General features: G+C 44.4%; 4 protein-coding genes across 5 annotated transcripts; 1 reads left to right on the top strand and 3 right to left on the bottom strand.

The window, feature by feature from the left end:
• Positions 1-242: 242 nt before the first annotated feature.
• H257_02856 (hypothetical protein) lies at positions 243-1,543 on the bottom strand (the record flags this gene model as incomplete). Its single annotated transcript, XM_009826677.1, has 4 exons — positions 243-447; positions 566-716; positions 773-960; positions 1,007-1,543. 4 exons carry the CDS (start codon positions 1,541-1,543, stop codon positions 271-273), a joined length of 1,053 nt encoding a protein of 350 aa, XP_009824979.1. The 3' UTR covers positions 243-270.
• Positions 1,544-2,468: 925 nt separating this feature from the next.
• On the bottom strand, positions 2,469-3,066 carry H257_02855 (hypothetical protein; the record flags this gene model as incomplete). The annotated part of the gene is made up of 2 exons (XM_009826676.1): positions 2,469-2,823; positions 2,888-3,066. 2 exons carry the CDS (start codon positions 3,064-3,066, stop codon positions 2,469-2,471), a joined length of 534 nt encoding a protein of 177 aa, XP_009824978.1.
• A 233-nt stretch (positions 3,067-3,299) lies between these two features.
• On the top strand, positions 3,300-7,083 carry H257_02854 (hypothetical protein; the record flags this gene model as incomplete). The annotated part of the gene is made up of 11 exons (XM_009826675.1): positions 3,300-3,563; positions 3,614-3,961; positions 4,009-4,104; positions 4,449-4,517; positions 4,571-4,670; positions 5,503-5,638; positions 6,011-6,043; positions 6,138-6,276; positions 6,352-6,426; positions 6,527-6,610; positions 6,717-7,083. The coding sequence occupies 11 exons, from the start codon at positions 3,300-3,302 to the stop codon at positions 7,038-7,040; spliced, it is 1,668 nt and encodes a 555-aa protein (XP_009824977.1). The 3' UTR covers positions 7,041-7,083.
• A 2,352-nt stretch (positions 7,084-9,435) lies between these two features.
• Positions 9,436-11,373, bottom strand: H257_02853. Of its 2 annotated transcripts, XM_009826673.1 has the most exons (10): positions 11,227-11,373; positions 11,091-11,167; positions 10,938-11,043; positions 10,814-10,883; positions 10,585-10,760; positions 10,470-10,522; positions 10,108-10,165; positions 9,915-10,004; positions 9,744-9,833; positions 9,436-9,695 (listed from the first exon to the last, which is right to left on the bottom strand). In XM_009826673.1, the coding sequence occupies exons 1-10, from the start codon at positions 11,347-11,349 to the stop codon at positions 9,495-9,497; spliced, it is 1,044 nt and encodes a 347-aa protein (XP_009824975.1). In that variant the 5' UTR covers positions 11,350-11,373; the 3' UTR covers positions 9,436-9,494. The 2 variants fall into 2 exon arrangements, with proteins under 2 accessions (XP_009824975.1, XP_009824976.1); XM_009826674.1 differs by having other exon boundaries at positions 9,915-10,165.
• Positions 11,374-12,892: the final 1,519 nt, after the last annotated feature.

Raw genomic sequence — 12,892 nt, 5'->3', positions numbered from 1 at the left:
GGGCCACTTCTCACATGTCTTGCATACGCCTACCACTAACACCCTAAAGCTAACTGCACCATGCTTTTAAGTTGTGGACGCTGCAAGTCATCATACTGAGTAGGAGCGCCATACAATAACACAACTGTACAGTTGACCCTGTTGTGATCCTCGTAGACATGTACGTATGAGTGTAGTCCACGAGCGCTCAAAGGTCACCAGCCCCATCACTCGTCACGCACGCATCGCTTACAAAACACCCATCTCGAGCTAACAACTTGGACTACATGATTAATCCTTCTTTTGCTGTTCCTGCTTCTTCAGTGCACGCTTTCGGATGCCCAAGTGGGTACTCAACGCCACCTTGCTCATGATAAAGTGGGGCACGGCTTCGTACAACCAGATCTGCAGTGCATGGGGCCAGTACGGCGACACGACTGTTTCGTACCCAATGTTGGCCACCGCCGCCTACCAAAGTACATACTCATGGATCAGGGGTGCGATTTCTTCCTAAAGAAGTACCACCTCGGTACCTAGTAGGTACCTACACGGCATCGAGTAGGTACTACCTAAAGTAGGTACGTACCTTGGCATAAGTAGTGGGGCTGGGCACGGCGAAGCTGGCGTGGCGGATCTTGGACAGCTTGGACGTGACGAACATGGGGGTGTGGCATTGCACGGAGATGTTCTTGGCAGCGTATTCTCCCGCCAAGCCCAACGTGTATTGTTCAATGCATCTACACATCGCAGTCAAGTATGACGTTATCCAAAGTGATATGTCATCATGGCATACTTCTTGACGGCGCTGTATTCACTCAACAGTGGGCACGCAATGCGCGCGGACCCAGAGCTGCAGTTGACGATCGCCCCACGCTTGCGTTCGACCATGCCTGGCAAGACCAACTTGGACATGACAAACGTCGACTTGATGTTCATGTTGACAAGGCTGGCCACGCTCTCGTCCGAGAGTTCGTGGAAGTACTAGGGGTGACATGTCAGCATGACATATCAGTGTGATGGATCCTACCTGGGGGAAGTCGTAGGATTGGCCAACGTTGTTCACGAGCACACCTACGTCACCGACGTCGGCGATCACCTTGCGGATGGCTGCCACGGACGCGTCGGTCAAGTTGGAGTAGTCCACGGAGAGCGTCTTCACCGACACCGTGTTATACTTGGTTGTGATTTCCTTGGCGACTTCGTCGAGCTTGGACTGCGTGCGACTGATCAACACAATATTGAGCCCCTTGCGGGCCAGTTCGAGCGCCGTGGCCTTGCCGATGCCGTCGGTGGCGCCCGTGACAATCGCCCACTTGCCGTACTTGGTGAGCTTCTTGCCGCCGCGAAGGAAGAAGGCGTAGATTCCGGAGAGGAGCGTGAGTCCAAGCTTGGTCAGCACAAGCAGACCAATCACTTGTGCGGCTTGCTTGGCGAAATGCGCATGTTGGTGCGAAGCAATGTGAGAAAGGATCGACATGGCGCGGGGGGTTGTCAAATTGCACTCTGTCGAGTTTGAAAACTTGGGGACGTCGAGGGATTCGGCATTTCGGCCAATCAAAAACATCCTTGTGAAGTCGGAAAATAAAGTTCCCATGGAACTAGATTGTTGTATGCGATAAAATAATTGGATTTATTTGTCAATCGATTTTTGATATGACGTCATGACATGCCAGGTGAAGTGGCAACGAACGACCTTCTGGGTCCAACTACTGTACTACGTAGTACTACTAGTAGTAGTTTAGTAGAAGCACATACTAGTAGCTGACGATCGTGGTGGTATGTTAACGTTACCGTTATTAATAACGTTAGCTCAATGGACAAAGTTGTCTACACCTGTACGGGTAAGGTTTATAGACTAGTATATTATATTGACTGCATTGAAACGGAATTGTTGTTGCCCTGAACAATTTTCATTGCTTTTTGCATATAAAGTTTCTACTATTAATATCTAGAACAGTTACGTACTAGATATATTAATAGTACTAAGTTACCTACCGGTAGTATTTATTAAGAATAGCCCCCCAGGAATACATACATTTGCCTTTTGCATCGTCGTTGCAATCCTCAAACAAGTGGGGGGGACTGTAGAAGAGGGCTAATGACTATATTTGGAATACGCATGTAACGTTATTATATAATGTCCACGGAGCACAGGGAGATGGACACGTGGCAGATTTGATACCCAGAATCATATGTGCAATCGTAGCGCTCATGCCATCCCAAGATTTTGTGCAGGGGGAGCTGATGATCACCTTGGAGGCATCCAGGTCGAACTAGCGTGGCCAGAACACCATCTTGATCACGCAGAAGCACACGCGAGGTCACAGTGTACGAGATCTATTCGTGATTCATGAATGATCCTTGCATTGCAAGTGGAAACTTCACGGACGACGTTATTGTCGACGACGTTCACGCTGCTGATGACGTGATCAAAAATGGACATGGCGTTGGCCTTTGCACTCCTGGAATGACGAGCCGTTAGGACAAAGTCACAGTGGGGACCACCATAAATCCTGGAACGTCTTGAGATGGGGCAGATACGCCGACTGAGATACGAAGTGGGATGGAGCAAACACCCCCAGCGAACCAAAGTCGTCGCCAGGACGGACATGATGCAGCAGATACGCCAACGATGCCACTCTGGCCTCCATGCGAAGGATCCATTGTTGCGCTCGACGAGGGGTGGGCATGCCAGCCAGCAGTGTGGTTATCGCGTACATATGTCGACTTAGGCAGGTCAAAAACTGGTATCTTTGTCTCTCGCGATGGAGGCGTAGGGCCAAGGCGGACATTTCAACGGCATGTTGGTGAACGGTCCTTGAGTATGATGTTGGCAACGCTGTTCTACGTGCCTACATGTGATCGTTGATTATACGATGAAAGTTCGCATACTGGAAAGCCATGTCACATTAAGCAGATCGGGCCGAACAGACATGTCTCGAACGAGTCCACCCAAGCCATAAGTACTGGTAAGGTGTCTTCACCAAGGTCCACAAGGGGAAAGGCATCCGCTTGGGATGGGGGCGGCATCGATGCAAGCTGCTCCATTTCATGCTCGGAGATCGTATAGTCCACCTCTTCCGCCATCGATCTCGTTTGAAAATGCGCCTTTCGCGCGCAAATGCATTCGGTCGACGGTTTCACTTTGCAGCAAACTGAAACTCAAATCAATGGTTTTGGATTGAAAATGGAGGGATGTGATTGGCTTAACGTTTTGGGTAAAAGTGCAATATCGTGGCTTTTGATTGGCTTCGATATTCCAGATGTAAAGGCGATTCGTGAAAATAGATTCATGCGGCAGCCAAATTTCAAGATTCGAAATGCTGTCGGCGACCCACGGATGGCTTCACTTGTCGGCGCGGACGGCACCACGGGCTACAGCCTGTTACCGTCGCATGCATGTGAATCAGAGCAGGATATTCCCTTCGAACATGACCAAGACAAAACTGCCATGCATAGCTCCGTGGTCTCAACTTCGCCACGCCATGCAGTATTCGAGCTCATCGGTAGGGATGGTGGAGGTGAAGCTGCTTCCTTCAATGTCGTCGACACTCACGGATGTGTCGTTCAATTGTGCTGACAGTGTACGCTGTGCTACCACGTGAAGACATTTAATTCACATGTCAGTTGTTAGACTTGGTTCCGCACCTCCACCCCGCGAGGCTGGAAGATATCCTCTCAGCCCATCATCTGCAGCAGTTCCTTCTTGTCGATCAAAACATTCCTTCGTGCCCTCGCGACTTCATTCCCGCCGTTCATTCCACGTCCGCCTGACATGGACCTGCTGGCGCGTATCAAAGTGGCTATGGCTGACGCCAAGACCCCCATCCACCACCTGCCGACTCTGGACGACGTGCCTTCAAACCCGCTTCTTCCAACCGCGACGGGCGACGGGCCCCTTCCTTACCCCCCTCCTCGAAAACCAGTGGCTCGCAAGGACAAACTCGAGCACGGAACCCCCATGCTCGGTGGCCAGCCGCTGGTACGATCTGCATTCTCATTCCGATCTTGAAGTGGAGTGGTATATAGACATTGCGGTTTGACATCACTGGCACGGCCACAAATCAAGCCATGACCCGCCACGAAGCGCTCAAAATGGTGCAAGACGCCGCCGCCACGACCATGGTATATGTAGTACTATTGTCCTTTTACTCAAAATTTGGCCTACTTTTGTGCTGATTTACCAATTCTATCGATCGATTATTACTTTGTATGTAAAACTCGTAACTCCAGTGTCACACAAATTGAAGTCACACACTAATTCGATGTTGCTTTGGTCGAATGTGAGTGGATTTGATTGATTGGCTACTTGGTTCGTGATCTGGGTTTTGATTGGTCGTATATCGATTGGTAGTTCTGCTCATTGAGCACCCAAACTCTCCAATTTCGAATAATCGACTTGACAATGATATCTAAGCTCCAACAAGTCGAAAACACTTGATTTATGTATGTACGTACATACACGGTAGCCAACCGCAGTGGGTCCCCCGACATCTCCGCAGCCGTCGCGCGCAGACAAAGGCATCGTAACGATCCCCGTAGGTGTCCTGGACTGTTTGGAAGACGATATCTAAGGGAACGGATACTGTAGAATGTCCATATGCGGGACATTCGCAAGCTCGACAACGCGTTCGCCATTGGCAACAAGCCCAGTATCACTGTGCGTCGTCAAGGCATCCTCGTCAACGCAGGTATGTAAGTACTAGTAGTACTAGTAGTAATTTGAAGTACGAGTAGTATATTTAGTGTGCTGTGGACGTTTGAGCAGATTCATTTACCTATCCATTAATGTTTTTATATTATTTGTACTGACTTTTGTATGTAAACAACGTCCAGTTAATTTCACACGGATAAAAATCACACATGCATTCGATGTTGAATGGCCAAAGTGAGAATTGGATTGGCTACTTGATTCGTGATCTGAGTGTCGATTGGTTGACCAATTGTCCTCGAATTTCGAATCGAGTAACAATATATAGATTTATATATAATGGTTACTGTATATACATTCTCTGGTAAGCACAACGATCGTATGCCATTGTCAAAAACACCATTCGTAATTACTAGCGTACCATTCCACAAGGATATGACATCTATATATATATATATATATACCATTCCACAAGGATATGACATCTATATATCTACCTCGCTCAGGTTTCTGGGATCTTTGCAAACTCTCTTGTTTTCGATATTGCCTTTCTTTTACCTAAAATTTGGCGGTTGTGCTGATTTGCCAAATCTATTATCGATCGTTTCTTTGTCCTAAAATTTGTAGGTAAACAGTTGTCCTGTGGTGATTGCAATCACACTAATTTCAGTCACTCACACACTAATTCGATGTTGACGATCAACCTGTTTATTGGCTCAATCCTTCTGTTGAACCTTCTGTACATTGATTTATTTATTTGGATGTCATACTCTTTTTTAAATATATTTCCTTCGAAGTATATATATTATATGAAATAATATGTGATGGTGGATTCACAATATTATGTGAAATAATTTGGGAGGATGGTGTAGACCCCGTGCGAGCCGTAATCACCCGCGACGCGTGCGTCGTGTTCTTACAAGATGGCGCACATGACCTCATTCCCGAGCTCGAAGTGAACTTTAAAGACCATCTGGACGAGTGCTCGGTGCACGGATTTGAGTTTACGTACGAATATTTGTGTCAAACCACATGAACGCAATCATAATAATATTGTATTATATATTACATATTACATATTACATATTATTATTACATATAATTATTATATATTACATATTTTTATTATATATTACATATTTTTATTATAATATATATTCATATATTATATATTATTATTATATATTACTTATTATTATAATATATATTCATATATTACATATTATTATTATATATTACATATTATTATTATATATATTCATATATTACATATTATTATTATATATTACATATTATTATTATATATATTCATATATTATATATTATTATATATTCATATATGTAGTTTCTTTAGTGAGAGTATTGTTGACTGGTGTGTAGGGCGTTGGAAGCGATCCTGGCGACGCTGTGCACGTAAGTCGTACAAAACAGTTGGAGATGGCTATTTTATGTATTTGATGTGGTTTGATATTTATGCTAAATAATAAATAAATAATTGATCATATAGGGCCCTAGCCAAGGATGCGGCGCGGGTGCTGCCGCTGGCTAAGGCGGCGGTGGACAAGATCTCACAGGACGCGACTCTGGCGGGAGAGCTTGAGCGGCTGCGATCCACCAAGAACACCATGGATGAGCTCAACACCCGTGTACGTGAGTATATATATATAAAAAACGAAACATGAGATATTCTATTTATTAACGTATGGAATGCCAATGTGCAGGTCACGGGGATGCGCAAAGCATTTGTAGATATTTTGGAAAACGAAGAAGACCTGCGCATGATGCACTTGACCAAGGTACACAACCATCCCACATAAAACCATAACATTAGTTACATCCTTCTGATATATATATATATATATATATATATATATATATATATATGATATTATGTAGCTGCACCGAGACCCGTTGTTGGCACACGACTTGTTTAGCTTTGATTCGGAAGACCTCGAGTCGCTGATCGAAGTGTACCTAGAGGTAATTTTCTCCTCCATTCCCATACTCCCTTATAAACCCCATAATGATATATATATGATTTGCCACCACTTCGTATATATATATATATTAAAACACAACCTGGAAGGACATCTACGACACGCAAACCCACATCGCACTCATGCTCGAGAACGTCCAAAACACGAGGACAATTGCCATGTTAAAGCTCGACGCCAAGCGCAACTACCTGCTCATGGTGAACCTGACGCTGACGCTGTGGACGACCCTGATCACAGTACCCACTTTTGTTGTGGGGACGTTTGGCATGAACTTGAATTCGTACGTGCAGGACGTGGATTATCTCTTTTACGTGGTCGTGTCGGGCTGCGTGCTGTTCCCCGTGGGGGTGTACCGCCTCGTGCTCAAGTACTTCCGCGAACGTGGTATTAACCTCAGCTGGAAGTACAAGTAGAAGGATATGTCTATGGATATATAATATATATATAGTACTTAAGTAAATTATACACATCCCATACAGTCAGTAGTATGAACTACTAGTACTACTAGTAGTAGTACTGAACGAACTCTATCAAGTGATTATTCTCGTGATACGACAGCGAACCAAGATATGTCTTGAGCAAAAAACGTGTGCTATTTATTATTCCCTATATCGAGGTACAGTATTGTGCGGTTGGTTGAATGAACCGCCCAACAATTTCGCCGGACCTGCGAAATATGATATAAAATTAAGTGTACCGAGTATTTGGGGGCGGGTCTAGAAAATATGACCATTTTTCCAAGAAACGTTGCTAACATCGAAATGTTCCAATTTTCTTGACATTTTGTGCGTCTGGAGGATGCCACCAAACTTCAAACTTTTATGCCACAATTTCCATGAGAAACGGGGGGGGGTTTTACTTTGTCTAGCACTTCAATCGAAAGCGAATAATTTTTCCAAAATTCGGCTGGCATCCAGGCAACTTCGTAGATATTTCGTTTCTCATTTTTTTGGATGGGATACAAGAATTAAGGAAATTCGTGCAGACTTACCCAAACGGTTAAAGGCATACAGCAATTTCATGACGTGGCGTCCAGAACGTTCGTGTCCATGCATCTTGGCAAATTAGTACTTTTGATTGGCTAAAACTCATCATTTCCGGAAAACATTTCCGTTCACGCTTTCCACCGAATTCACGCCTAAGCTTGAATGCCTGGGGCACGCATTATCACAAAAAACGACAAAGGGTTGTTTGATAAGTTATGTTTGAAATTCAGAGCATAATATGTCCGAATACTGTTTACCAAAGCACACCTCGTCTGGCTGGCCTCACTGCACTGCAACATTCAATTCTCATTAGCCAATCATAATGCAACCTACATTAATTTTAGCCAATCAAACTGCTTTACTCGATTTGTTGGCGATTTCAACAATCCCCCACAATTGGCACATATGAGTAAGGAATATATAGTGTTCATGATAACTAGGTAGTGTCCGAACTGGATTGTATTGGTTTCTGACCGCCAAATTTCCATAGTCCAGCCAAACCTACATCATATTCAGGATCGCGCCGCCATGCTGATCATCTATCGACTTTTGAATATCTCGTAGAATACGCATTTCCAATTGGCTGCCGACTAACAGTAATGAGGGCCAGTTCGAAGTAGATTGACCAAAAATGTCAAAAGGCGTGCAAAGTACTGATTGTCTCCGGACATTTAATTTTTACTCAACGCTTTTTGGTCGAATTATTTATTTATACGGTGTGTACGGCCCCAGGAGTGTTGTGGCCTAAAGCAAAAATATTCCGGCGACTCGGAGTGATTTGATTGGTCAAGTCTCCAGAAATTCGGTACTTCAACTGGGCCTGACACTTCGACACAGCTGCAGGCGCAAAAGCCTCTCAAAAATGCTAACATTGTAAAGTACTGTACAGCAATTATGATCGGTGAAAAGTTCGTTGAAATTCGATACATGGGCCAAATTTCGCGCAAAGAGCAAAGTTGAAACGTGTCAGTATTTTGTATATAACTACTTGACCGAATGGGAAATTAAGGTTACCGCAACCACCGGCCTCTTCCAAACCAATCGTCTAGAGACGAGTGGAATTTTACTATGCAATTCAACAGCATTAAAATACCCTACCGTATACCCCTCGCTTCAGTACCTATGAAAATGTCAGTGAAATCTGATCACAACCGGTACAGCTTCACGCGGAACCTTGAAAACAATTCAGGCATGCTCATTGGTTTAAATCCATCACAGGACTTATATTTCATTGGATGAAAATAATTAACGCATGGTGATTTGCCAATTTGAGACAACTAGGTACAACCTGGACCATGAAAATGTCCGATATGTTCCAAACCGGTACGTACAGGTCCAACCGGAGAAATCGTAGATACTGAAGCGGGGGGGTATATATACGGTACCTAACATACCTCTGAAGGTGATTGTCAAGATTATGCCTGATTTCGGGGGATTATTCCTCAATTTACATATTTCTGGCTCGTCACTAATCTTGCGAAACACCAGGCAAACTGGTTTTACAGCCTAATTACTATTGTCAACTCGATTCGAAACTCGAGCCCTCAGCACAATCATCGAATGTCTTTAGTGAATGGATTCAAGAACCACCTAAGGTTAAGCCAATTAAATCTCGTTCTGGTGAATTTCTGCCAATCCAAACGTTTGACTCGACCTTGTCCCGCTGCATGGGGCAAAACCATATATATATACATACAAACTATACAAAGCTCAGTATATATATATATATATATATATATATATATATTGAGCTTTGTATAGTTTGTACAAGCTTAAATCGATTCGAATGCGATTTGGCGAATTGACTCAAGTCCAAACTTGGTTGGTGAAATGCACAACATGATGATGAACGATAGGGAATACTTCTATGGAGCATAAAGGTTATTTGCGGCGGGCTGCACCGCCCCCCACGGCGGACGTGGCTCCGCTCGAGGCGCGGGACGTCCCTGACGACGCGACGCGGCTGCCGTTGGCCGACGACCGGCGCGGGGTCGGCCCCTTCGCTTGGCAGTTGCGGACGAGCCACGGGTGCTGCAGCGCCTCTTGTAGTGTGATGCGCGTTTGTGGGTCTTTTCTCAAAAACTAGTCACACTCAATATTGAGTCTGTTGAGTTTCATACTTGTACGAACCCGCTTGATCAGGTCGCGGGCGCCATCCGACACGAAAAGGGGGACGCGGTACCTGGCGTTGACAATCAGCTCGGACGTTTTGGACTGATCCTGTGGATTCGTTTTGGTCATGTTAGTAGTAGTAGTTACTAGTAGTACACGATGGGTACTAGGAGGAAGAGTCGGGCGTACCTGCGCTTCAAACGCTGGTTTCCCCACAAGCAACTCAAAGAGGAGCACGCCGATTGCCCAAATGTCCACCGATGCATCGTATTGGCACCCCTGGGTACACAAAGAAATATAATTAAAATTTAAAAAAATTAGAATCAAACGAGGGTCCGGAGATCGGAACGTTCGTGGAACGTTCTTTCATGCGACGACGTACGTTGAGCATTTCCGGCGACAAGTAGTCGAGTGTCCCACACAGCGTTTGGCGGCGATTTCTACAAGTAGTCACGTTGAATAGTCGATTTGATACAAATTTGGGGGTCGACCAAACCGAACCACAATCGATCGGATTGGTTGAATTTCATTGAGAAATGGGTTTTGATTGGCTAATAATGTTGAGCTCATCTGAGGTAGCCAATCAAATCGATTTCAATTCCAACGAGAAACCACGCCTCAAGGAAATTTCACTCAAAAGCACAATACTAAAAAAGAGTAACCACAACCGCATCGCAGTATACAGAAGAATACATCAATAGATAAGAACCATAAATACTCATCACATGAAGATGAATGTTGTACGAGGCAGTGACGTTGGCGGCGGACCATCCAAAGTCGGCCAATAGGATTTCGTCCTACACAGAGCACACAAACCACGTCACACATATGGGATACCAGGTCGAGAATACAAGTGTACGTCGTTGTCGAGAAGGATGTTCTCAGGCTTGATGTCGCGATGGACGACGTTGTGTTGATGGCAAGTCATGATGGCCCTAAGATAGCACTGCTCCATGAGACGACTCCACAGGAAAACTTGACGAAGCCGACTCGACGAGCTGGTGGACGATGCGCGCGGCCGTCCGTTCGTCAAACCTAGCTCAGGGGGGGGGGTGAGATGCACTGGAAGCAGGAACGAGATCACGAACCGGCCGCATGGAGCAGTGCGCAGAGCCGAGAAGAGGTCGCCGTGCGGTGCATATCGCAACACGAGGTACACTAGCAACACCATGAAATATATCGACGTCAACATACGATGATGATGATATCTACCCCGAGAGTCATCCTGGAAGGTGGCGTAGAGGGGCAGAATGTTCTTGTGGCGAATGCGAGAGTGAATTTCGACTTCGCGCCGCAGTTGCTGCACAACTCCACCCACCTACGACATGAGAACTATGACGACGATGCAAACAGGTCCTTGGGTACCCGAAGCTGCTCCTTCTCCAGCGTCTTGATGGCAAGAATGCGTTTGGATGCCTTTTCTCGAGCCAAATACACTTGTCCTACACACACGCCATCAACAGCGAACGAGACAGACGTGGATGTTGCAGGCACGTTGTACCAAACTTGCCGCGGCCAAGCGTACGTCCGATGTCGAAGTCGTGGATGGTCCAGGATCTTGTGGTTGTTGGGTTGTTTTCCTCTGGCTGCTTGGGCTCCGCCGTGCTCCCCTGATGCTGGTCATTGTTGTCCATGCTGACGATCAGCGATTTTTCTGCAATGGTGGATTACCTCTGTCATATTATATATCCTCCTACCCCAACCATATTAAATCACACGGTTTTGGTAGTGTTTGGAAAATTGCAATTTTCCGAATTTTGGGACGAAAATGGATCAAATTACAGTGAACGAGGGAACCTGTAAGCCACACCGAAGTTCGTCTGAATATTGCTATACTTAACCAATCAGAATCCTAGCTTTCAAAACAGTTGGTTTGATTTGTCAAAATGATCAAATTTGACCAATCAGACTTCAAGATTTCGATTCTACTTCGATTCAAAGTGTGGCTTAAATTCCCTCGTTTACTGTATACTTGGAGAATTCGAAAATCGCGAATAATGGGGTGACAAAATATTCTTATGGAACAATCATCAATTTGCCGAACTTCTTGCCCATTAGAATGTCAGTATTGATATGATTGGATAAAAAAATTGCCCGCAGCAATGAAACCCTTTGTGAGTTAGTATATTGCCCCAGCAAATATCAATCATTTGTTGGTCATCCAATCACGGGGCCGAATTTTGTCAGTTTTGTGTCGTGTCTGTCTTATATGTTAACGTTACTTTTATCAATAACGTTAATGCCGTAGTAGTATAGAGTTTCATTCTTGTTCGGAGGTACAGTTGAACCTATGATAATTAATTTCTCTATAAAGGAATAGTACCTGTATAAATAGATATTTTCATCGTTTTTTAATTAAGTCTAAACTTCACAGTCAGCAAATCAATGAACTGCTGTTTGGAGTGGACTTTTTACAATTTTATTACTTCAATTCCTAACATTTAAATTGACTTGTGTTTGAATCTAACTATTGAGCTTGGGCTATTAATATCTGTAAAGTATAAAAATTCAGCTGTTATTGCCAAGTTCAAGTTGTAAAAACTGCATGAGATATTAATACTGTATGCTACACAATCTAACAATAAATTCGGCAAACCAATGCTTTTGTTCCTACTTATTGTGCTTTGCACCTTTTTTGGCAATTCCAGGGTTAAATTCATTGTTTAAAAATTTCTCAGGCTTAAATAATGTCTAAAGTAACTTGAATAACGGTTGGGTGCGTTGTTTAAAGTTACTTCATCTAATGCGATGATTGGTTGGTTGAAGGTGGTTTTACTGGCACTTTCGTAAAACAAGTTGTTTGCCGTTTTCATTCTGGCAAACAACTTGCTTTATGTCAACATGTCAAGGTGCTTGACGCAATGAAACTGAAGGAGCTATGGCCACATACATGACCTCCCATCCGTGATCACTACAGTACTAACATTATCTACTCCGAGTAATGTATATAACGTTAGGGATATAGTTAGGCTACAGTACATGTAGTCGTCGCTCTGTCCAATGATTCAAAGCTATGCCATACCTTCAACTCTTGATCTGCTCTAACCTTAGCACTGTACGTGGAAGGCAATGGCGCATTACGACTACATGATGTATAGTACTCCCATTTCACATCCTAATACGGTATGCATCGTGATGAACTGGTGGTTGTACGGCGTAAATTGGCC

Source organism: Aphanomyces astaci (assembly GCF_000520075.1).
Source record: "Aphanomyces astaci strain APO3 unplaced genomic scaffold supercont1.5, whole genome shotgun sequence".
NCBI classification, from domain to species: domain Eukaryota; phylum Oomycota; class Saprolegniomycetes; order Saprolegniales; family Verrucalvaceae; genus Aphanomyces; species Aphanomyces astaci.
Note: the sequence above shows the minus strand (reverse complement) of the source record. Positions and strands in the feature narration are given on the sequence as shown.

Excerpts from the sequence above, each read along its gene's own strand:
- H257_02853 (XM_009826673.1), bottom strand. The coding sequence starts at position 11,349 with ATGACCAGCATCAGGGGAGCACGGCGGAGCCCAAGCAGCCAGAGGAAA. Across the intron at positions 10,761-10,813 it reads CGCACTGCTCCATGCGGCCG|GTTTGACGAACGGACGGCCG; the intron begins GTTCGTGATCTC and ends CCCCTGAGCTAG. Across the intron at positions 10,523-10,584 it reads ACATCCTTCTCGACAACGAC|GACGAAATCCTATTGGCCGA; the intron begins GTACACTTGTAT and ends TGCTCTGTGTAG.